Source organism: Pholcus phalangioides, unplaced genomic scaffold (assembly GCF_987345545.1).
Source record: "Pholcus phalangioides strain wild (caught in Gottingen) unplaced genomic scaffold, Ppha-v1.0 ptg000027l_1, whole genome shotgun sequence".
In the NCBI taxonomy this organism is placed as follows: Eukaryota; Metazoa; Arthropoda; class Arachnida; order Araneae; family Pholcidae; genus Pholcus; species Pholcus phalangioides.
The window spans coordinates 7,444,641-7,470,056 of NW_028301617.1; the positions used below are offsets into that span (position 1 = coordinate 7,444,641).

A 25,416-nucleotide genomic window follows, 5' to 3' on the forward strand; every position below is an offset into this window, starting at 1 on the left:
ATATATATATAAAAGATACAATATAAAAAATCAGAAGTAGTCAAACCTCACTAAACTGCTTCCGTTGGTTCTATGGTGTTCTCGATGAATACACGTGAGAGTTTAGAGTGTTTTTTTCCGTTTCTCAAATTATGATTCAAGAAAAAATTCTAAATAAAATATATTTAACATAAAAATTATATACTGAATGGTGTGCTAGCGATATTAATTTAGAAACAACTAAAACAAAATAACTTTGTGAATGTACATACCTTTATTCTTCAGTATACATGGCAGAAAAAAACAACAAAACTATGGGGTGGGGCAGGGAACTCTCTAGCAAATAGCTTTGAAGGAAAAAAAAATCAACAGTGGCAGAAAATGTGAATTTACATGAAAGTTTACGGCATATTATAGCATTTCACTAAAAGGGGCCGTTCAAGTATTACGTCATCATCGATGGGGGGGGGGGGTGTTTGGATAATGCTTACGTCATCAACCACCCTTGATGAAAATATGAAATATTTTTAATGGCATCTTACTCGGTGCGCCAAAAACGAGAAAAAAACCTTTCGATAGTTTGTGGGCACTTGAAGTAATATCCCCCCCCCCCTATTGATAATTGCCCTACAGAGCCACTTTGGTGATCTCTAAATGTTTCGCGGATCCAAGTGATCTGAAAATGTGTCACGGGCCGTTTAAATGATCTGGAATTGCACCACGGGACACTTAATCGATCTGTAAATGTGCCGCTTAGTTCATTTTTACAAAATTAGGTTTGAAGAGGGCAGGCCGCATCAGATAACCCCCAGGGCCAAGGGCCTTTATGTAATTTATCATTATATGGCTTAGAGCGCGGGTCGCCTTCATAGCTTTCAAAATGGCATTGAAATTAACATAAATTGATCACAATAACAAAGGTATTTTCTTCCGAAATTTCAATTAAAAAAATTATTTTTTGCATTAAAAAAAATAAATTTTTGATCGTGGGAGGGGGGCACGAGCCCCCCCCCCCCGTGTGCGTCTCTGATCCCACCAGTATGCGTTAGGATTCAGAGGGGCAGAGCTGATGACGAAATTTTACTGGCGGGGGAGGGTCAAAAATGGCTAAAAATTTGCTTACTGAACGGCCCATAGGCGGAGATAGACATGAAAGCTGGGGAGGGCATGATGATGCCAATTCATATACATTAGATCAGTTGGCTCCATGATTGACGCTGGGAGCGGGCATCCCCTCCCCCCCCGTATCTCCGCCCATGGAACGGCCCCAAAGGTTTTATTGTAACCTTCTTCGATCGCTCGCCTGATTGTAGCCATAATGTAATAGCAGGCAATTTAAAAATTTTCGATGTCTGGAGTATCAAGATACACACATTAAATCGTTTAGTTTCACTGTTTAATTGGTTTCGCCAATCGGTCTCTTGATGTCTCTGAAATTTCTAAATCCTCTTCCGTCTTCAACAGAAGTATACAGAATCGAAAGCAAAATGTCTATATTGCACACATTGGCTTACGCAAAGTGGGGGGGGGGGGGAGGGGGGTTTGGGGTTCTAACCTCCCTCAAGCCAAGATTATAGTGTTATTTTGCAAGGGACAGAAAATGACCATATGGTGCGACAAAAACGATCAAATTATTAACGTATCTAATAAAATGTGTGTGTAAATATATGCAAATACATGTATGTATATGCATACATAAATGTCTTCAGTTTTTTTCTTCAATGTAAGAATGTAAAATACTTATTGTAAGCCCCAGGAGCACCGAATTGCTACTCGCGAGATGATAATGGTGCTCCCCAGAGTACGACGTAATTTGTTTTTACCTTCGAGAAAATAAATGCATGCTCTGGGGGTTGCTTATATAGCTTAGTGCTGCTACTTAAAAAAAAAGTTATGAAAATGGGTTTGTACACAGTAATTAGAGTACAGTAAACACAGGCTACTTTAACCCTAATGTGTAATTTTGATCCAAAATGAAAAAATGACTGAAGCATGCATTCTTTAAGCTGATTGCTTCAGGTTTGCACAGCAGTCGGCGATTCCGCCAGGCCGTAGTTAGGCAAACCCACCTTCAATAGAGCTGCTAGGTCGCAGCAATGCTGTTTTCATAACCCTGTTAAATACACATGCTTTGTTGTAGTCAAAGAATTCGTTTCGTTTGTGCGAGGATTTTCTTTTGACAAAGCACCATCAGTGTAAACTAAGAATAAATAAAGTGTATTTTTGCATTGACATGTGAGAGCACGTTTCCATCGGTTGTATTGCTTCAAGCATGTTTTAAAAATTATAGAAACTGGATTCGTTATATCGCAGTCTTTGAGAGAAAGACTTGGTCATAAAGTATCTAAAAATTACCTTAAATCTCAGTATTTATTTCATTTGTGATTTACTAGCATAAGATTAAACAAAAAAAAGTTTTATAAAAGCGGGCCACAGTAACAAGTGATTACAGTACATTTTATTATTCTATAGTTTCAGAGCAAAGAAGGATATCCGGGCCAAAGCAGCCCGTGCTTATGGCGCTAGACAAGCACTGGGTCTTTTGCAGAGTGATTCTGAAAAGATGGGGAAAACTTTAAGAGGTGATAGTACACACCAATACAAACAATTGTCATCAAAGAATGCATGGTCTAACATGAAACGCAAACGCGCTAGCATGTTTCAAAACAAGCCCGTGAAGTTATACCGTATGTTACAACTGTTAGAACGGTTGCACGTTGGAGTAACTTCACAGGGCTGGCATCCTCGTCTTTTATTCACTGTGACGCAGATCTTGCATACGGTTTCTTTTTCTTCAGATAAATTTCAACAGAAATGAAATTTTAACGTTTGCATTTCATGTTAGACCATGCCTTCTTTGATGACAATTGTTTGTATAAGTGTGTACTCCTTAAAGTTTTTCCCATCTTTTCTGAATTGCCCTGTATAGTTCTTTCAAACTGAGGACCTTTTTTAATTCACCTGATAAGTTCTTCATATCTCGATTTCTACTGCTCGCAGACACAAAATTGAAGCACCGAAATGCTCAGGACGATTTAAGTCATTTCAGCACTCATTTGCTTCATAAAGATCAGAAGCTCGATGGCTAAAGGAGTAACAGCTGTCGACAATAAATGATTGCTGAGACGAGACAAAATGCAACACTAGCCACCGTGGTGAAATCATAAACATAAAATCATTGCGCAACTGATGAATGGCGCACAAAAAAATGACAAAATGATCCGCATTCATTTAACTCATCAAAAAACTAATATATGACCAAAGTGGCACATGTTTTTCTGACAACATTATGAAAATAACACTTTGAATGCAGTCAATGGCAGAATGTAGTAATAATATGCATAGTATGAACGTACGAGTCCATGAAGAGTAGAGTCTGTTATTAGAACGCAGGGCGATTGAATAACTTTTAAAGACACTTTTGATGTGCTTTCATTTCCTTATGCCTTCTTTCCCATTCTTAATGCTACAGTCGATTCCTGTTTTAACGAATACCGTTATAGCTAAAATCTCGTTTTAACGAAAACTTTTCCAATCCCCCAGATGATTTTACATTTTGACATAGGAACAATCTAAAAATTTGGAATTCCTTTATAACGAAATTTCGTTATTACAAAATTATTTCTTCAGTCTCTTGGAGTTCGTTATAACAAGATTCGACTGTTCTTGCTGGAAGCTGGGGTTCATACTCTTAGAAGTAGTGGTAAAACTTAGAAATACTTTTATGCCAAATCTTTTGGCTACCACTTGAAATTTCATTCGAAATCAATCCACTGAAATCAAAAGGAAACTTGTGGCAATGTTACTCGCGTGGCTTCTCGCCAGTGTGGATTCTTTTGTGCGTGATCAAATGACTGGTTTTAGAAAATGTTTTATCACAAAGGTCACACTCGTATGGCTTCTCTCCCGTGTGGGTTCTTTTGTGTTGGTTCAAATTGTCTACTCTAGAGAATTTTCTACCACAGATGTCGCACTCGTGTGTCCTCTCTGTAGTGTGGACTCTTTTGTGCATGTTCAGAATGCTCGTTCTAGCAAACGTTCTACCACAGCTATCACACTCATGTGGCTTCTCTCCCGTGTGGATTCTTTTGTGCATATTCAAACTGCCCATTTGAGTGAAGGATTTGCCACAGATTTCACACTTATGCGGTTTCTCTCCAGTGTGGACATTTTTATGGATTGTTAAAACGCCTAGTCGAGAAAATGTTTTACCACAGATATCACACTGATACGGCTTGTCCCCAGTGTGGATTCTTTTGTGCATGTCCAAATTGGTGGTCCTAGAAAACTTTTTATCACAAAGGTCACACTCGTATGGTTTTTCTCCCGTGTGGGTTCTTTTGTGTGAGATCAAGTCTCCTACTCGAAAGAATTTTTTTCCGCAGACGTCACACTCGTGTATCCCTTCTTTAGTATGGACATATTCATGCATGTTCAAACTGCTGGTATTAGCAAGCGTTCTACCACAGTTATTGTGAGTTCTTTTGTGCATATTCAAATTGCTGATTTGAGAAAACGATTTACCACAGATATTACACTCATGTGGCTTCTCTCCCGTGTGGATTCTTTTGTGCATGTTCAAAGTGCTGGTTTTAGCAAACATTCTACTACAGATATCACACTTATGTGGCTTCTCTCCTGTGTGGACTAATTTATGCGATTTTAAATAGCTTATTTCAGAAAACATTTTATCACAAATGTCACATGAATGTGGTTTCTCTCCGGTGTGGATTTTTATGTGCCTTTCCAAAGCAGCGAGTCGAGGAAACGTTTTACTACACATACCGCACTCATGCGGCCTCTCTGTGGTGTGAACTCTTTTGTGATTGTGTAAATTGCCCAATTGAGAAAACGTTTTACCACAGATATCGCACTCATGTGGCTTCTCTCCAGTGTGCACTCTCTTGTGCCTGTGTAAATCACCTGCTGCCAAAAATGTTTTACCACAGATACCACACTTATGTGGCTTCTTTCGGGGATGTACACTTTTTTGTCTGTTTAAATCACTGATTTCAGAACATGTTTTATCATAGATAGCACGTTGATGTGTTTCTTCTGTAGTGTGGTCGTTTTTGTGCTTTTCTAAATCATACTTTCGCAAGAATGTTTTTCCGCAACATTCACAGTCATACAAGCTTTCTTCAGTGTTAGAGTGATTGGAAACAGTAGATTCAGAGCGTTCCAGTATTATGGATAACGGAGGACAACTGGCATTTCCTTCATCTACATCATCGTCACCTTGTGATCTCACAGATGATCCATCCATAGTATCAAAGATCCGCTTGAACAGAGCAGAAAAACCGAATCCTATTTTCCACGATTCTTATAAAGTTTTATATTGATACGAAAATGATCTCCGCAGATCCACTTGTGAAAATCGGCTGTTTCATCCTGAGGATTCTGGTGATAGTTCTCAACTGCCTGCAAGAGAAGAGGTATCACCGTCAGAAAATCTACAATCAATTTATTCATTTCTAGTTTATCTATGCATGGAGGTTTCAAAAATTATAGGTTAAAAAAAAGTTTTTTAAAATAAAATTGTGGCCACATGAGAGAAGAGTGTTTTTAAGAGATTCTTAAGGGAAGTCAACCGGCTGGAAATGTTTCAAAGCAGAAATTCAAGTGAAAATGCAGGATTTCCTGCAGCATATTGCTGGGGTGGGAAGAGAGGGGTGCTTGTTCCCAAAGTGATTCCTCAAGAGGAAACGAAGACGTGCGAATCCGTAGGAAATTTTAAGTCACTAATTTAATTCATCAAATGGATTGAATTCCAACTTCATAGAATTGCTTTTAATCATTTGCCATTTAATTGCTTTTAATCAAATGAATTAGAACCAATTAGAAGTGAAATATTTTCGAAAGCGCTAACTGGAAAAAAAAAATTGCCCAGTGAAATATCGTGGAACTTCTGTTAAAGATCTTAATTCATTCTGCCAACATGCTTGTTTTCCAAATCGCTTGTATTTATCGAATCAAACTTCCCTCCGTAGGAAATAATGGAAACTCGGATGATTCGCTCCACAATTATTCTTTCACATAAAAATTACTAATAAAAACGACATTCAGGTAATAATGCTACACAATAATAATAAATATTAGAATTAAATATATATAATATAGTAACTTTGTAAATAAACATACAAAACGATAATGTATATAAATTAACTTACTCTAAATGAGTCAAGAAAGGAGGAATATCATTTACGAAAATTTACGGAATCTCTGTTGTTTGAAAACTAATTCTTTTTGTGTGACTTTGAAAAACAACTTATCCGATAACACTTGCTTTTGCCTCCTTTTTAGGAGGCAATTTCCCATTTCCGAGAAATGGGAAATTGCATCACCATTAGACAGCTTTATTGCTCGCTTTGCTACAGCTTCATTGGCGTACGCAAAGGAGGTTTCAGGGTTCTAACCCCCAAGCCGAGGTTATAAGTGTTATTTTGTGGGGGGAAAATGTAAAACCCCCGCCAGAAGGAAAAAAATTTCGAAACACCCCTCCCCCCGACAAAATTCTGCATATAGCTTTATTTAATTGCTTTTCTACAAAATTTTGCACAGATTCGCACATTCTACACAACTTTATAATCCCATTTAAAAAGTGAGGAATTTCTCCCTTTACCTCTTTCTTCTCAAACAATATACCCCTCCATAAACTCTTGCTTTTGCACGCAAAGAAGATCCATCTATCCCTGTACAGACATATGACGTAGTTTCAGAGCACTTAAGTGGCCCCGGTCAATACCATCTAGGGCAGAAGGTATGCTCTAGAACAGTGCTTCTCAATAGTGGTACTGGGATACTTCAAGGGGGTCACGGAAGAAAATGGAAAAAGGAGCCATGACATGTGGTTTGGAGAGCTTCAGAGAGCTGAGAAGAAAAATTAAGGTGTGAAGAAATGAAGCTTTCATATTAGTGACAAAACCACCCATAAAACCAGGGCCGTCTTAGGGCATGGACCTACTCGGGCCTCACCACCTACATTTTGCAACAAGTTCCTTAGAATGGGGTTTTTCGCAGGTCCCTTCTCTATATTAAATTATTGCGCGAAAAACAAAAAAAATGATGAAAACCATATCAGGCCTCGGGCTGCAGCTCTGACAGTCCCACTCTTGTGAGGGTTCATGCCCGGGGGCCTCGTCCATAAGTGACCCCACCTTATATGATATTTTGTATAGTACAATAAATTTTGAAAATAAGTAGGAAATATGTAGGCTGTTTATTTCCTGCTAAGTATGACACTACCACACCATCACTTTGCCTGAGGGGGCATGATGTTGAGACGGTCCTGATAGAACTCGGACTAGAGGGGAGATCAATAAATTCTAGGCCAATTTTCTTTGCAAAATTTTCGTTCAGTATAAATTCAATAAAAAAATTATTTCAATACGTATAAAGGATTTTGCTTCTACATGAGAGTTCAAGACTCAGGGTAAGACAGGGGAGCCACAAGAGAAAAAAATGGTTAAGGGGGGGGGGGGGGGTCACAGGCAAAAAAAGGCTAAGAAACGCTACTCTAGAAGGTATTGCCCCGGTGCGGTTCTACATCACTCAAGTTACCCACAGCATATAATTACGGACCACTTGAGAGATGCGTGGCACAGTTCCAGAGCACCTAAGCTACACTGACATATTTCCGGACCACTTGGATTCGCGAAACATCATTTAGAGATCATTAGAGTGGCTCTGTAGGGCACTTATCAATAGGGAGAATGTTACTTCAAGTGCCCACAAACTATCGAAAGGTTTATCTTGTTTTTGGCGCACCGAGTAAGATATTAAAAATATTTCATATTTTCGTAAAGGGTGGTTGATGACGTAAGCATTATCCAAACCCCCCTCCTTCCTTGTCAATCAGCAAATCGGAAACCCCCTCCCCCCTCGATGCCAACGTAATACTTGAATGGCCCCTATAACAACACAATTTTTTCTTAAATTTTAATGAAGAGGTTAATTATTCAAGTACCGTGTACTTAGTGAAAAAATGTAGAGTTCTCAAGTGCTCAGCATAATCGCTACTACTTATTTTGGCCTCAAAAAATGTTAAATTTTCGAGATTCGCAGAAAAGTGGTAAAAATCAAATTTTCACATTCATTCATAAAGACTGATGAATTTTGCATTTATCACATCCATTTCTCAAATACAAAAAATTACATATCCTTCCTCATCAAGTATTGAGTGTGGCACACACAAACATCAAAAGTATGCCTATAACAAGCAAGCCTCTGGCTGTGCTAGGTCCTAGCAAATATATACGCACAGCAAGCACGATACCTAGTGGCAATTGAATAAGGTTTTTCAGTAGCATGTGTATCACGGGCATTAATATATGAGCTTATCGTGGGGCTTTTTTAATTATGTTCCAGTGATCCGGCACACCCTGGTTATATATGTGCCAGGTTAGCAAGATTCTACTGTAAATTAATCTGCAAAAAGAAAAAAAAAAAACTGTGAAACTGAAATCCGCTGTTGCTATATGTTTAATAAAAACGAAGCTCGATACAGAATACAACTATAAAGGCAAAAAACAAAGAAACGACATGAACTTATATGATTTCTATGAACATAGAGTTTCACATCCAGAATGTTGAAGAAACTAACAAAACATTAAAGCAACCATGTGGCACTAACTCTGTAACCACATTTATACAAATACAACACCACAATGACCAACGAGGAAAAGTTGGCCATAACGAATATGGATGTCATATATTTTAAAATACACATCTAATGAAACTTTTATGCCATAAGGCGCATTGCCCACTGGACCAATACCATAAGCGATGCAACTTGCCACTCATCAATGATTGGTAAAAAAACTTGAATTTGTTTTCTTAACCAAACCGCGTCGAGTGGCAGGTTGTATCGCTCCAGTGTGCAACCTACCTAAGTGTGAAATTTGCATAGGGATTTGTTTCATAATATTCTGAATTCTAGCTAAAGTGGTATTTTCTTTTTATAAGTCTTAACAAACTTCTCTCTACCCCCATATAGTTTTTCTTGTTCGTGTGAGTATTTCGTGTCTATTTAAGTTAAACAATCACAAAAATATTTCACCACAAACGCAGCACTCATGTATATTTCCTCGTGTGGATCCTTTCATACTCATTCAAGTGAGGCAATTGTGAAAACATTTTGCTACAAACATCGCACTCTCACATGGGTTTTCTTCATTTGTGTCCAACCAAGGGAAAAGTTGTCAGAAAACATTTTACCACAATCTTCGCACTTATATGGTTTCTCTCCAGTGTGGACACTTTTGTCTTTGTAAGTGAGCCCCTTCCCCCAATTTAGAAGACTCGTATGGTTTGCCCCGCTAGCATGGATGATATATCGATTTAAGGCCCAGATTGATATTCCTATTTCGAACACTGCGATGTATCGTTAATTTTGATGTTATATCAATTTCGCCGATATAGTGAGTGTGCATGTGTGTTGTTGTTATATTAGTATCACCAATGTAGTGAGTGTGTTTGCTCGATTTTGTTACATCAGTTTCTACCGCTGAACAGTTAGTTTTGCTTACTCAAAATAAGAATTTTTGAAGATATTTTTGTCAATTTTCTTTTCCTCAAAAAATAATTAGCATCATCTAAGCCTCGTCCTGGCTTATTGGGCTATACGACAAGATCTGTTAATTGTGAGAAATGGTTAAGGTTAGTGCTAATGGATAGCATGTGTTTTCTTACAAAGGTTTTTTAACAGCTGGCTGATGCGAAGGTATATTTTTGGAAAGAGAGAAAATTCAACTGCCCTTGCCAGGAATCGAACCCACGTCCTTTCACTTGCTGGGTGAACGCCCTAGACTACAGAGGCAACGAATATCTCAATCTTTCCCTGGAACTCGTGTACACTAAACGGGACCGTACATGGACGGTCAGATCTAACTCAGGCTAAAGCTCACAATTGCTGACAATGCCAGCAGATGGCGACTTATCTCAGAGGATGTCTTTTCTTCTCTGTAAATGAAAATTATCAATCAATACAGTCTATTATAGAAAGCAGCATGCATTAAAGCTAAAAAAGAAGTTTAACGCAGAATTTGAGTGAGCGTCATAGGAAGATACTGGGAGGGGGCACCTCCCCCATGTTTGAGAAGCCTGTATTCACTTATGGTCAAAATGACATGGATATATCATTACACTACTACTATTTCCTACTTTTTGGTAAAACTTCCTACTTTCTAGGTTTTATCCTACCTTTTTTCAGCCAAATCTTGTCAACAAAACTTTTGTATTTTTTTAATCAATAGGGAACCATTGAAATGTTACACAATAACACAAATGTAGTGGATCACAATTAATGGTTCTACCAAAGCAAAAGTTATATAGTTTCTTAAGGTTATTTGGGGATGTGTGTGAGGCTATGTGGTTTACTATTTTTTTTTCTATTGGCTTAGCATGATGGTTCAAAAACTCAATTTGTATAAATGTCTTGAGTAGTAATTAAAAACTTCTATCTGGATAGAAAAAATAATTTTGTATTTACTACTTCATGGTCTTGTACAGTAACTAACATTCATAATTTAAAATCATTGGTACACAGTTTGTGTATAGATGAAACAACAGTTTGCATAACAAAGCAGTTGGATACATAGACCTATTCTAGGTTCTGATGCTACCCAATAGCATTCAATTGTATTTTTAGAACATGCGGGCATAAACAATGTTCACAAAACTCTGGAAATGAAAATGCTTCATTTTTCAAAAACGATAACTTTGGCATTAAACACTGAAATAATAGTAATACTGATAAAATGTGAGCAAATTCCTTTCAAAAAAGGATGGCAAGCGCTTACAAAATTTGCACTGCGCTTTAGGAAGTGGTCTCGAAGGAGTGTCATTCTTAAGAAAACATACATGTCTTTATAATTGACTGTGCATCGAGGAAAAGAGTTGACAGATCTACAGACCTGATACCTTGAAAAAAAAAAAGAATGTAATATACAGATATATTGTGAGAAGAGGGAGAAAAGTGGACATGTGGTTGCTAGTACAATGTTTTAGCCCAAAATTATTTTTATCATGTCATTTCTGTCATTTTGCTTTGGCTTGAGTCAATCTTATAAGATACTAAAATGGTGCTATAAAAAAACTAATTTAAAAAATAAATAGATGGGTTTTCGATTTTTTTTCCTTAAGGCTATGATTTAGTTGTCTTGGGGGGGGGGGGGTTCGTCTGTCTTAAATCTAATTTTTCTTATTCTTTGTTTTCTAATTTTTTGAGAGGGAGCTCTGCATATATCGTGATGTAAAATTTTCAATATTGCCCAGTCCTAATGAACACTTTTGTGTCTTTGTAAGTGAGCCCCTTCCCCAATTGAGAAAACTTTTTACCACAAACATCACATTCACATATGGTTTGTCTCCCCCCCCCCTCCCCAGTATGGACACGTTTGTGTCTTTCTAAGTGAGGCCCGATAGCGAAAACTATTTACCACAACAAAAACATCGTATTCAAATGGTTTCTCTCCCATGTGAACTGTTTTGTGTACGTTCATGTAGAAGTTGGCTGAAAATTTTTCGCCTCAAATGTTGTACTCATTATGGGTTTCTCACCAGTGTGGATCCTTTTATGTTTATTCAAATGAGACTTTCGCACAAACTTTTTATCACAAACATCACACTCATATGGCTTTTCTCCAGAGTGCAATCTTTTGTGCACACTCAAGTTAAAATTGTTCGTAAAGTTTTTGCAACAAACATTGCACTGATATGGTTTCTCTCCCGTGTGGATTCGTTTGTGTCTACTGAAGGAAGATTTTATAGAAAACTTTTTACCGCAAGTATCACACTCATATGGTTTTTCTCCAGTGTGGATCCTTTTGCATGTAATCAAGGAAGATTTGTCAAAAAACTTTGTCAATATGGTTTCTCGCCAGTGTGGACTCTTATGTGTCTTTGTAAATAAGACAATACTGAAAATTTTTTACCACATATATCACACTCGTATGGTTTTTCTCCAGTGTTCTTCTGTGTTTTCTCAAGGAAGAGTTTGCAGAAAAATTTTTACCACAAAAATTGCATTTGTATGGTTTTTCTCCAGAGTGCAATCTTTTGTGCATACTCAAGTTAGAATTGTTCGTTTGTTCGTGAAGTTTTTGTAATGAACATCACACTCATATGGTTTCTCCTCAGGGACTCTTTTGTGTCCATCCAAGGAAGAGTTTCCAGAAAACTTTTTACAGCTATTTTCATACTCACATAGTTTCTCTCCAGTGTGGCCTTCCCAGTGTGTTTTATCACAGATATTATGCTGATGTATTTTTTCTGTGACGTGGTTGTTTTTGTGCATTTCTAAATCATACCTTCGCAAGAATGTTTTCCCGCAACATTCACAGTCGTGTGAGCTTTCTTCAGTAATAGAGTGATCAGAAATGGTAGATCCAGAGTGTTTCAGTGTTGTTGTGAATAACGGAGGACAACTGGCGTTGTCTACATATACATCATAATTATTGTGTAATCTCACAGACGATTTATCCATAGTATCAAAGATCTGCTTGAACAGAGTAGATAAACCAAATCCCTTCTATTTTTCACGATTCTTACAAAGTTTTATGTTGATAAGAAAATTATCTCTGCATATCCACTTGCAAAAATAGGCTGTTTCATCCTGGGATTCTAATGATAGTCTTTGATCGCCTGCAAAAAAGAGGTATCACCGTCAGAAAATCTACAACTGCTCTAGCTTATGATAGATAAAATAGAAATGAAAAATTAGTACAAACTTGCAGAGCTTTCAAATACTATAGATTGAAAGTTGCTTTTGTCAGCCCTTTAAGTGGTTTTTAAAACTTTCCTGATCCACATGACAACTGGCACAGTGGAAATCACTAAAAATTATAGAAATTGCCACCCATTTTCAAGAGGGATATTGTTCCCAATCTCTGTACAATGATAAGTGCTTTTCCCCCAAAAACTAAAATAAAAATGAAGAAAAAAAAAACTTGTTTTCTGTTACTTATGCTGTGAACATATACAACTCTGGAATGAAAGAGGAAAAAAACCTCCCCCCCACCCCCTGTTATAATACTCTGAACAGAAGCCGACTTCGCCCATTGGCAGTTGATTGGCAGGATGGGAAAATATATCAGGCAAAGAAAACCCATCACTTTATTTGGGCTCGTCAATGGCATTTTGAGAGAATTTTAAGAACCCAAGATATCTCAGGATTGTTGCTATAAGGGTTAAAAATAAAATTATAGCCACCTGAGAAAAGAGTACTTTTTAAGATATTTTTGTGAGGGAAGTCAACTGGCGAAAAGTGATAATTTTAATGAAATTACAGGACTTTGTGCAGAGTACATTGTTGGAGGGGGGGGGGGGAAGGGGGAAGGTGCTCATTCCCAGAGAAGTTCCTGAAGAAAACTTTTATAATGTAATACATTATGAAAGTTTTAAAAAGTTCTTTTATAAAACTTGAAAAACAACCAATAAGCCTATTTGGTAACATTTGCTCGAATGTAACCTTGTAATGTTGAATTGTCAAAATTCATCATAACATAACATTAACTTAACATTAAAATAGTTTTAATTGTAGAGAAAAGAAAAGATTATTATATTGAATGGATTTGCTTTGTTTTATTTGTACAGTGGAATCTTGCATAATTAATCATATGATTATATCTATATTTAATTGTATATTTTAAGGTATCATATAATAACAATAATAATAGTGGAAAGCAAAATCTATTCTATAGAAAGTTTAGGCCTTAAGATACAGTTGTACACGGTACTGCTGACTTGGGACCCCAGATGAGAAACACGGATTGAATTACAAAGGGTTGCAAGAGAGTTGTAAGGGTTGTAAGGAGATGGTCATCGAGCCATATAAGGTAATGTTTGTTTTTCAGGGGGTGTGATTAAGCCCTCGAGCCGGCCCTGTCCGCCAAATCTGGATTTTCGCGATGTGAAATTGTTACGATAACCACACGACCGCATAGTGGATAGATGACAAAACTATGAATATTTTAGCTGGAGTTTTTACAGATCCTATTTTTTTCCAACGATCTCCGAAAAATTTCGGTAATTTAAACGAGTAAACCAATCCCCTTTTCGGTGTATGCCGTCTTTGAACGCAGGTTGGCAGCCGCGAAATTACCGTTATTTTCAGTATATAACCTATAACCAGCAGGAGAAAAAACGGTCGGAAAATTTGGCATATTCATTCAGGGACTTCGATAGCCCGCCGGTTATATCAATAACAATACAGGACGTTATACTTCAAGGTAGTATAACTACTTTCCAAGGTCAAGAGATAACGCGATTGTGGTAGATGGTGGGAAGTGAAAAAAAATTTGAAGTTTCTCCCGCCCCCCGTATCTTTTTCCGTGTCTCGGAAAGAACGCGTCCCGTGAACAAAATTTTCATAATCCTTTTTCTAAATTAAGGGTGTTTGACGTACTACAGTGCATTAGCGGTACCTCCGCGAACCACAAACAAGAATTGGAGCAAATGCGCAGGGATTCGGCGCCTTGGAGCACCGTGTAGCAAGAGAACCGTTTCGGCACAGTTTGGCGCAGCTCTTGCACCCCTGCTATATAACCTTTTCAATTGTTAAAATTAAATATTCTTTTAAACTTAAAACCTTGATTCTGATTATTTTTGTTCATTGAAGTGTTGTGTTGTTTTCCTCTTGTCTTATGGAATGGTTAAACCCTTGTATTCGTCCTGTAATATTTATTCGAACCTGGGTGAATGGATTTCAATTTAGAATCAAAGATAAAATAAATTGAGAAGGGAAAGGATCAAGACAACCTTAACTAACTGGTTGAATTTTTCAAGTGTTATAAAACATTTTTCTATAACTTTAATTGCGTAATTCCGGCCATGCTGTTTTTTATTTATCATCAGAAATGCTGTGAGTAGTAATTTTCTTCGTTTTCTTTGATGAAAGTCACAGTTTCAAATTTACCTGTTTACGTAGACATTCAACTATCATGTAAGGAAGCCTACTTTGGTGTTAACGAAAATTGAATTTTTGTTTACATTATAACTTATTTCTAGTATAAATTCTAATAATATCCTCTATTTATATTATTTATTTGATAATAAATAATAATAAAACCATCATAATTTTATTATATATTAAAAAGAAATACGATAAACATGTTGGGGTAAATCGAGAAGCTATCCATTCTTAGAATAAGACAACCATAAGTATTCTTTATGGGCGTTGTATAATATTTTATCATGTGTATATATTGTTCGTAATTTGTGTTAATTGCATTTTCAATTGGGTTGCTGTATTTTTTAAATATATGACATCCATATTTTTATGGGCATCTTTTTATCAGCCACCTCGTTGGGCATTTTGCCTGTTGTGGCGTTGTATTTGTATTTATATAGTTCAATACGTCCGTCATGATCACAATGACATGCTAAATGCATCTCATTGACGATTTTAGCTAGGGCTTATTTCCGGAGTACGGCTGGCTTATATCAGAAGCATCCTGAAAAATCATGCTAGGGCTTATTTTTGGGGAAACACAGCATGTACTCTCAGATGAAGAACTAGAAAGAGCAATTTTTAAACAAACTGTGATGAGAAAATTCTTCTGCTTTTCTCTCTTCTTCTCTGAAATGAATAGCCTTAACCCAATCACAGTGAAATTTCAAGAGGAACATAAAGAGCAGTGTTTCCCAAGCGGGGTGCAGCAATATCTGCAAAGGGGTGTAGCTAGCGAGATATTATGGAGATGAATAAAAAATATATATATAGCAGTCCACTTAAATTCTTAAAAATTTTGTTAAGTCGAATTAATTTCTCTCATGCATGAGACACTCATCGGTGTAGGGTGACCATACATCCCGTATTTCCCGGGGCAGTCCCGGTTTTTACTGTTTCTCTGGCTATCCCGACTTTTTTGTAGAAATGTCCCGGTTTTTCACGTATTTTCAACGAAGCCAACATGATTTCTTATTCATCATTTTATTCATCAATTTTAGAATAAAATTTATCCTCTCAACTCAGAAAATATATTATGACAATTATGACAACAAATTAGAATATTCATCTCACATATTTGTCATGTTTTTCATTTTAATTCACTGCAATTTCAAGTGCAGATTCATTTCCCGTAATTGGCTACTTTTCTGTGATTTTCTCATGATTTGTTCACTTTTGTCATCCTTTTTGGCGATGTCCCGTATTTCGAAGCCCAATTTACAGCATTTTTCTTGAACAAATATGGTCAGCCTACTCATCAGATAAGTTGACATCAGATCTACGACAGTTCAGAGCGAGACAATTCAGTGCAGTGTAATTGTGTTTTGCAAATGAAAATTCCCTTCCCACTTTTCACAGACTTAGGACTGGCATACATACTTTCATTATGTTTTAAAATGACTTAGAAAATAAGGTGTGGTTAGAATTTTTGTTTTAACGCAAATATGTTGTCGTCATGAGAAATGTATTATCATGTCATAAAAAGCAGTTACGCTTGCAGCTAAAAATTATGTACTATTCCTCATAGAAATTCATCTGATGTCTGATTCTAGTAATTTGGAACTATTTGAATTTTTTTTCTTCAGTGTCCACAGCTCTTTTACAACGCTTAGTATTTCCTTGACCGAAGATGCACTGCTCCAATTTAATTTCTGTTAGTTTCTCCTCTTTCTGCTGAGCCGTTATGAATTTCCAAACATTGGGATGATGGATTTTGGTTAATGGTTTTTGCTAAGTCGTCAATAGTGGCATCGAGCTGATTCCATTGTTCTATAGCAAATTTTAGATCTCTCCGACGATTTCTTTGTGTTAGCCTTTCAATCCTACAACAGCAGTTAATTTTCTAATATTCAAAGCAAAATCACTGTTTGTCGAATATTTAGCTTGCAATCCACCTGTCTGCACTCGATGCCATAAACATTATCAAATATATTCATCATATATTATATATATATATAATGGTTAATAAAACAAAACTTTATTAATGCATTTTCACGCGGTGATTTTTGTTGTAGTAAACTGTATTTAATAAAGGTTCCCCAAGTTTTTAATATTGTTCTCGAGGGTGCCGTGAAGATTGGGAAACACTGATATAGAGAGAGTTTTTTTTTCACTTAAATCACTTAGGAGAATAGGTGTCAAAATAATATCTTATTCAAAAGATTCATGCCATAGCCCCCTAGGCAAGAGCTTTATCAGCCTCCTGCCAGGGTTGTCTTTAGGGATGGAACATGAGGCTTTGCACCTGTGTGGCAGGTAAGCTCGAACCACCCCTGGTGGTCAGACTCCATATGTATATTCTTTGAAGGGTAATCCACAATCAGGTGTACACAATATTGACCTTTGGAGGTGGCACAAAAGGCTTAGGAGGGTAGGTCACAACAAATTTCTTAAAAAGAATTTTTGAGTTCTTAGCCTGGAAATAGCATTGAGATTCACAGAAATTATAACGGCGTATAAAAGTATTTTCCTCTCGATAATTTTTTAAATATTTTGTCTCATCAAAAATAAATTTTTGGTCATTTGAGGAAAGGGCGGGGCATAGGGGCTCGTGCTCCCTCCTGCATATGCCTCTGATCCAATGTGTTAGGAGGTGGGGGGAGCAAAGCTGACAAAATTTTTCTGACGGTGCACAGTGTTATTTTGGCCACCTAAGGGGAGACAAAAATATTTTCTCTGTCTTAAATTGATTGAGATCATTTTTTTTAGTTTATCCCATGAATTACAGTGAAATTGCAATAAACCAGGCTTGGCAAGGTATTGTACAGTACGGCAATTTGATGAAGAGATAACTTCTACAGTAAAATAATAGGCCTAAACTTTATATTATATAAATTATATTATATTATTGATTACATTAAATATAATAAAATTTTCACACGAAAATTAGAAAAAAGCGATACATATATGACTACAGAATGAAATTAAACTTACGCAATAATCGAACACTAATAATCAAGCGCAGCTGCCCCTTTTAACATTTGATAACACATAACTAATTTAGCTGCCCTATCTGTGCCAAGATGATTTCTAACATAACAAAATTTGAAAATATTCTTTCAATTGATGCATAACTTCGGGGGACATGAAAATAAAAGAAAACAATGTGTTAAAGACAAGTCTTTTGACAAGCCTTCTTACAGTGTTTTTCCTTATTGCTGCCCCCCCCCCCATGTGATAAAATCATAAATATAGCTTGAATTTATTCGGTGAAATATTAGCTCCTAGCCTCATTAGAGCAACAATTTAAATTTAAAAAAAATTTTGGGTCTTGAAGTCTTTTATCATCACATAGGCGTAATCAGTGTTTGTGAAATTGTGTTCTGTTAGTCATGTGTAGGTGCTACATAGTGTCCTAATTTTCTTCAGATATTTTCCTTCATTTATAATTAGTTTTTAAAAATTGAAAAGCGAGAATTTAAAATAGAAAGTTCACTCGAAAATTTGAAGAAAAATTTTTTGAAAAAGTCAAAATAGAACAATTTGCATTTAATAAACACTACGGCATTGATATTTATTCCCATCATTATATTGCTATCTAATAAAAAATAACATTTATGTTGAGTTTCACAATAATGCAGGGCTCCCACTCAAAAAATTAGAAAAAGTAGGAAAAAGCGGGAATAAAAAATAGGATGGGGAGGGTACCCCCCTCCTTAGAAAACATAATCATAGCATAACAACAAAAAAAAAATCTTACATTTTTTTCCCCATTAATATATCCACCCCCCCCCCCCCCATAGCACTATTTCAGTATTCTATAACATTGACTCAAGTCAGAATGACCGAAATGACTTGGTTACAAAAACAATTTTTGGCCAAAACAGCAAACTAGCAACGCAACCACATACAATTCTTTTCTGTTCTCCAAAATATAAAAATTACATTTTATTTTTATTTTTTGGAGTCTTCCCACAGTCCAATATGTCAACTCTCTTTGACAATGCACAGTGAATTACGAAGGCATGTAAGATTTTTCAGAATGATGCTTCTTCGAGACCACTTTCAAAAACACATTGCAAAATGTGTAAATTAAAAGCTCCGATGTAAATAAGTCAAGGCGAACCGGATGGCTTTACTGCACTGCCATCCCTTTTCAAAAGGAATTTGTTTACATTTCACTGTTCAATACCAGTGTTTAGTAGTTCAATTATAGTCTTTGAAAAAAGAAGTACTTTCATTTCAAGCTCTTTGCTGAGTATTGTACATTGTCTTCCGTGTTTTTTGGGCATGCAGAGGCATAAACGATGGAATGCTATTGGGTGGCATCGGAATCACCTAACGTAGAATAGGCCTATGTATTCAACTGTTTTGTAATGCAAACTGTTGTTTCACCTATACATAAAATGTGCACCATAATTCTACCATTTTGAATGATTACTGCTGCTTACTATCCAAGACCATAGAAAGTAAATATAAAATTATATTTTCCATCCAAACAGAAGTTTTTAATGACTACTCTACTTGTTGAACCCTCAAACTAAGCAAATGAAAAATTAATCAACCAAATGGTCCACATACACCCCCCTCCCCCAAATAACCTTAAAAACGATACAATTTCTTCTTTAGCAGAATCATTCATTGCAATCTCTAACATTTGTAATATTTGGCAATACATCAATGATTTTCTGCTCAATTAAAACCAATTACACAAATTTCGTAGATAGGATTTGGTAAAATGTAGGAAAAGTAGTACAAAAACTAGAAAGTAGGACATTTTACGAGAAAAGTAGGATGAGTGGGAGCCCTGCCATAATGAAATCAATATAACTGTGACTATGTGCATTTGATACCGTCAATATAATGTATCTTTTAAAGAAAAGTGTTTGGATAGATTTTAGGCAGGGTTTTGGACAAGCACTGTCCTAAATGCAGTATCTGCTTTATAATCATGCATGCAAAAATAAGATGTGAAGTAAAAATATTGAAAACAGTGTTTATTTAAACAGTTATATGAGTGATATTAATTTACTATCAGATTTCTAGCTTAAAACTATCAATTTGGTGAAATGATTAACTTTAAAAAAAAAAAACCTGATGGCCATTTTTTGAAATATTTTTGATTTAGTTAGTTTTATTTTCCGCTAGTATTTTTTTAATATGTTAGTATCATGGGAAAAAAAACCCAAAAAACCAAATGTTTCCACATAACATTTTGAAACGTGGAGGTTTAGGACAGTTTATCCCGCATGTCCTGTCCAAAACTCCAACTGTACAGAAAACGTTATAAAATGCAGTATTTCTTTTTTTATGGAAGAAAATGCAGTACCTGTGATAAGCCTTCTTCGGCCCGGTATGCGGATTGGCTCCTTAAAATTCAATCATTGCTCGGTTACATTAAGATAAACATGTAATAAAAATTAGATTGAGTGTTCATTCTACCATATCTCGTTCCGAAAATTACAAATAATTGTGAAAAAAAAAAACATGCAAACAAGTGGACTAATAGAAAAAAGTGCTAATATGAAATTCATGGGAAAAAGCCTGCTCTTTATCACTGTTCGATGAATCTGGATTTGACTGGGATTTATGTAGTGGATTGGGATTTGCTTGAGTGGGATTTCTGTTGATATCTGTTATTTTGACGCCAGGCTGATAACATAACAATTCTGATTCTTTCATCCTGTAAAGACATAGAGTTTATGCTTGAAATCTTTTGCTCAAGGATGACGTCACTCTCCGCTACCATACGAAGGTTTTAACAACTGGCTGTTGCGAAGATATGTATATATATGTATATTTTTTTTGGAAAGAGAAAATTCAAAAAGTCCGGAAAGTGAAAGGACGTGGGTTCGATTCCCCGCAGGGCCAGTTGAATTTTCTCTCTTTCCAAAAATATATATATATATATATCTACGCAACAGCCAGTTGTTAAAACCTTCGTATGGTAGTGGAGAGTGACGTCATCCTTGTGTAAGTCGCCATCTGGTGGCAACGCCAGCAGTTGTGAGCTTGGCCTGAGTCTGGTCTGGCCGTCCATGTACGGTCCCTTTCAGTGTACACGAGCTCCAAGGAAATATTGAGAGATTCGGTGCCTCTGTAGTCTAGTGGTCTAGGGCGTTCACCCGGAAAGTGAAAGGACGTGGGTTCGATTCCCCGTAGGGGCAGTTGATTTTTCTCTCTTTCCAAAAGAAAAAATATATATATATCTTCGCAACAGCCAGTTGTTAAAACCTTCGTAATCTTTTGCTTGTTGGCATAACAGTTTAGATCTATGATATACATGCATGAAAGTGGATGTATATCACAGATAATATATCACATTTATATTCAAATACATATAAATAGCACGAAAGTGGCATGTTTTCGTGCTATTTAGCAGCATGTGTATCACGGGCCATATACTTATGCATAGAAAGGTTAATATCCATCAATAAAGCAAGCTCTTGATCTGCTGATAAAGAGGATGACTTTTTGAAGAATTGATTAGCACTGACATTCTTGATGGTTCCTCTGTTTGAAGAAGCATTTAGACTTATTTCGTTATTGTCACCCCGAATCACTTTTACCCGTTTTTCTCAGTGTAAGTTCGATAGTTTCGCACAATTCTTCTGGGCTCGTGGAGTTCAGAAGAGGTTTCACTTTTCACTCCAGGTGCAGGTGCTGTATAATCCAGATAGCCAAATCCAATATAATCCAGATCGCCAAGGGCGCTATAAGTCGCCAATGCCGGAGCTCTCAGTTCTGCGATCGGCACTCTCACTTGTTTTGCCGGGTTGTCATTGTTCTAGGTTGTTCCTCGGTAGCTTCTTTGTAGAAGCTTCCATTACCCATCCATTATAGATGGCGCTTAAAGCGCGGGCAATTCAAACGGATAACAGCGTTTTTTCCCTTTGTGCAGTAGCGTTGTTGTCTTGGATTATTCCCAATTACCTTTTGAGTAATGCCAATTGGGCTCTCACTTGCTTTGCCGGGTTGTCATTGTTCTAGATTGTTCCTCGGTAGCTTCCATTACCCATCCAGTATAGATGGCGCTTAAAGCGCGGGTGATTCAAACGGATAATGGCGTTTTTTCAATTTGTGCAGTAGCGTCGTTGTCTTGGATTATTCCCGATACGATTACCTTTCGTTAGTTGTCTTTAGCGTGTCTTTTCAAATGTTTGAATAGTCATTTAGTGTTTTTCGTTCCGAGCGTTAGGATTACATTTTCGTCGACCGGTAGGGCTGTATCCTTTTTATTTTTCTTATTCATTATTTTATTTAATTTCCGTTATTTATTTAAAAGAATCTGGATACCCGGAAATAGTCCGGGTTTTAATTTTTTTTTACGTAGAATACGCTTATTTTTACAACATGCATGACCGTTGTTTATTTAAATATACTATTATATTTCATTTGTTTCATGATATTTTTCATATTTGAATGGGTTTTTATTGTTTTCCATGCTGGCGATTTTTTTTTTCGGCGTCCGCAGTGTCTAACGGCCATGGCGACTTTTGGTCGGGTCGTCGGACATGTTTGGCGCCGAAAAAAAAGTCGCCAGAAATCGCCAATCTCTAGATTATGCACCTGTTCCTCCACATTACTTATTGTCCAAAATTTTGGGAACAGCTTCGGTATAAGGTTGGCGATTTTCCAGCGACTTTTTTTTTTCGGCGCCAAACATGTCCGACGACAACCATCAAAAGTCGCGAAGGCCGTTAGACACATTACGGGCGACGAAAAAAACAATCGCCAGCATAGAAAATAATGAAAACAATATGGAACTTTTTTGGAATTTTTTTTTTTTTTTTCGTCGCTCGTAATGTGGCTAACGGCCTTCGCGACTTTTGATGGGGGTCGTCGGACATGTTTGGCGCCTAAAAAAAAAGTCGCCAACCTTATACCGAAGCTGTTCCCAAAATTTTGGACAATAAGTAATTGGAGGGGGGGGGAAAAATTATAAATTACCAAAAAATGCGCGAAAATCATCGCCAACTTCAGTAATTGGCTGCAAAAACAGCAAACGCTATCACGATTTACAAAAAAATGGCTTACCCGTATTGCTGGATCTTCCTTCCAGACGATAATTAAGGAAACGTATTAACGATAAGGAGTTCAAATAAATCTAGCGACAGCCAGCCAATGAGATTTTTACATAATAAGCATCAATTCATTCACAGAAATCGTATTCAGTCTTCAACATCACGTGCAAAAGCTGTGAACAACAAACAGCACTGTTGCCAGATCGTCGGAAATTTTCCAGCTTTCAAAAGTAGCCGAGAATTAGCTGGAGAATATTGGAGCTTGTGCTACCACCTAGATATCAAAATACGAACTGCAGTCCGAATAACAGTTTTGACGGAGCAGTCGATTCTCAACGGGAAAAGCGATTACAAAAATTTTACCGAGCAGCGGGAATGGGAGAATTAATTTTGCGGACTAGCCGAAAATAAAAGAACAGCAGAAATAATTTGCGGACCGTCAAAAATTGAATTTATTAACAAAATATATGCAGATTGTCGGCCGACAAAAAACAGTGGACGAGGGGAAATAGATTGCGGATCTCGGCAAAAAATTAAATAAATATGAAAAATAACACTTGCGGACCAATGAAAAAACCGATAAATAGGAGAAACAATTTGCGGACCGGCAAAAAAAAATAGAAGTGAGGAATGCCTAATGCCTGAATTTGTGGTAATTTATCAAATTATCAAATTCACCAACGACGCTGGGTAATTATTATGCGATATTTCCCGGTAAAAGTGCTAAATGTAGGGAAATTTGTCAAACTTTTCAAAATTCTCAGTGATTATACATAATTATATCACATTTACGGTGCCATCAATGCCGTCTTAACGCATAGGCCACCGGGCTCGGCCCGGGGGCCCATGCCCGGGAGATAACGGCAAAACACAAATCTCGAAAATGAGCAGCCCGGCGACGTTTGGACCTGTTCCATACGATTTATCTACTCGGTTTTGTGGAGTTTGATATCAAACACGACGATGCTTCGACGAGCAGTTTTCGAGATAGCGAAAACCATGCATCTCGAATATGAGCGACCTTCGGACCAGTACCATGTAGTTTATCCACTCGGTTTCGCGGGGTTTGATACCAAACACGACGAAGATGCGACAAGCAGTTTTCGAGATAGCGAAAACCATGCATCTCGAAAATAAGCGACCCGGCGACCTTCTGACCTGTTCCATATGATTTATCTACTCGGTTTCGCGTAGTGATACCAAACACGACGAGGCTGCGACAAGCAGTTTTCGAGATAGCGAAACCATGCATCTCGAAAATGAGCGACCCGGTGACCTTCGGACCTATTCCATATGATTTATCTACTCGGTTTCGCGGGTTTGATACCAAACACAACGGGGTGGCGACGTGTACTTTTCGAGATAATGAAAAACTACGCATCTCGAAAACGAGCGACACGTCGACCGTCGGACCAGTTTCATGTAATTTATCCACTCGGTTTCGCGGGGTTTAATACTAAACACGGCGGGGTTACGACTAGTAGTTTTCGAGATAACGAAAAATCATACATCTCGAAGATGAGTGACCCGGCAAACTTCGGACCAGTTCTACATGATTTATCCACTCGGTTTCGCGGGGTTTGATACCAAACACGACGGGGTTGCGACGAGTAGTTTTCGTGATAATGAAAAACCATGCATCCCGAAAACGAGCGACCCGGTGACCTTCGAACCAGTTCCATATGATTTATCCACTCGGTTTTGCGGGGTTTGATATCAAACACAACGATGTTGCTACGAGCAGTTTTCGACATAGCGAAAACCATGCATCTCGAAAACGAGCGACCCGGTGACCTCCGGACCAGTTGCATATGCTTTATCCACTCGGTTTCGCGGGGTTTGATATCAAACACGACGATGCTGCGACGAGCAGTTTTCGACATAGCGAAAACCATGCATCTCGAAAATGAGCGGGCCGGAGACCTTCGGACCTGTTCCATATGATTTACCTACTCGGTTTCGCTGGGTTTGATACCAAACAGGACGGGATTGCGACGAGTAGTTTTAAAGATAACGAAAAACCATGCATCTCGAAAACGAGCGACCCGGCGACCTTCGGACCTGTTCCATATAATTTATCCACTCGGTTTCGCGGGGTTTGATACCAAACACGACGGGGTTGCGACGAGTGGTGTTCTAGATAACGAAAAACCATGCATCTCGAAAAAGAGAGACCCAGCGATCTTCGGACCTGTTCCATATGATTTATCCACTCGGTTTCGCGGGGTTTGAGGCCGAACACGACGGGGTGGCGACAAGCAGTTTTTGAGATTGCGAAAACCATGCATCTCAAAAACGAGCGACCCGGCGACCTTCGGACCTATTCCATATGATTTATCCACTCGGTTTCGCGGGGTTTGATATCAAACACGAAGTGGTTGCGACGAGTAGTTTTCGAGATTATGAAAAACCACGCATCGCGAAAACGAGCGACCCGGTGACCTACGGACCAGTACCATGTAGTTTATCCACTCGATTTCACGGGGTTTGATCCCAAACACGACGGAGCTGCGGCAAGCAGTTTCC

At 37.5% G+C, this 25,416-nt stretch overlaps 1 protein-coding gene and 1 non-coding gene across 3 annotated transcripts; one reads left to right on the forward strand and one right to left on the reverse strand.

Annotated features, from left to right (window-relative positions):
• Positions 1-1,551: 1,551 nt before the first annotated feature.
• Positions 1,552-23,060, reverse strand: LOC149068319 (uncharacterized). Of its 2 annotated transcripts, none has more exons than XM_089251720.1 (2): positions 22,904-23,060; positions 1,552-5,400 (listed from the first exon to the last, which is right to left on the reverse strand). In XM_089251720.1, exon 2 carries the CDS (start codon positions 5,243-5,245, stop codon positions 3,782-3,784), a length of 1,464 nt encoding a protein of 487 aa, XP_089107846.1. In that variant the 5' UTR covers positions 5,246-5,400; positions 22,904-23,060; the 3' UTR covers positions 1,552-3,781. The 2 variants fall into 2 exon arrangements, 1 of the variants encoding a protein (XP_089107846.1); XR_016195208.1 differs by lacking the exon at positions 1,552-5,400 and adding an exon at positions 8,420-12,621.
• On the forward strand, positions 20,960-21,033 carry TRNAS-GGA (transfer RNA serine (anticodon GGA)). Its single transcript has one exon. It is a non-coding gene; the product is annotated as a tRNA-Ser (tRNA).
• Positions 23,061-25,416: the final 2,356 nt, after the last annotated feature.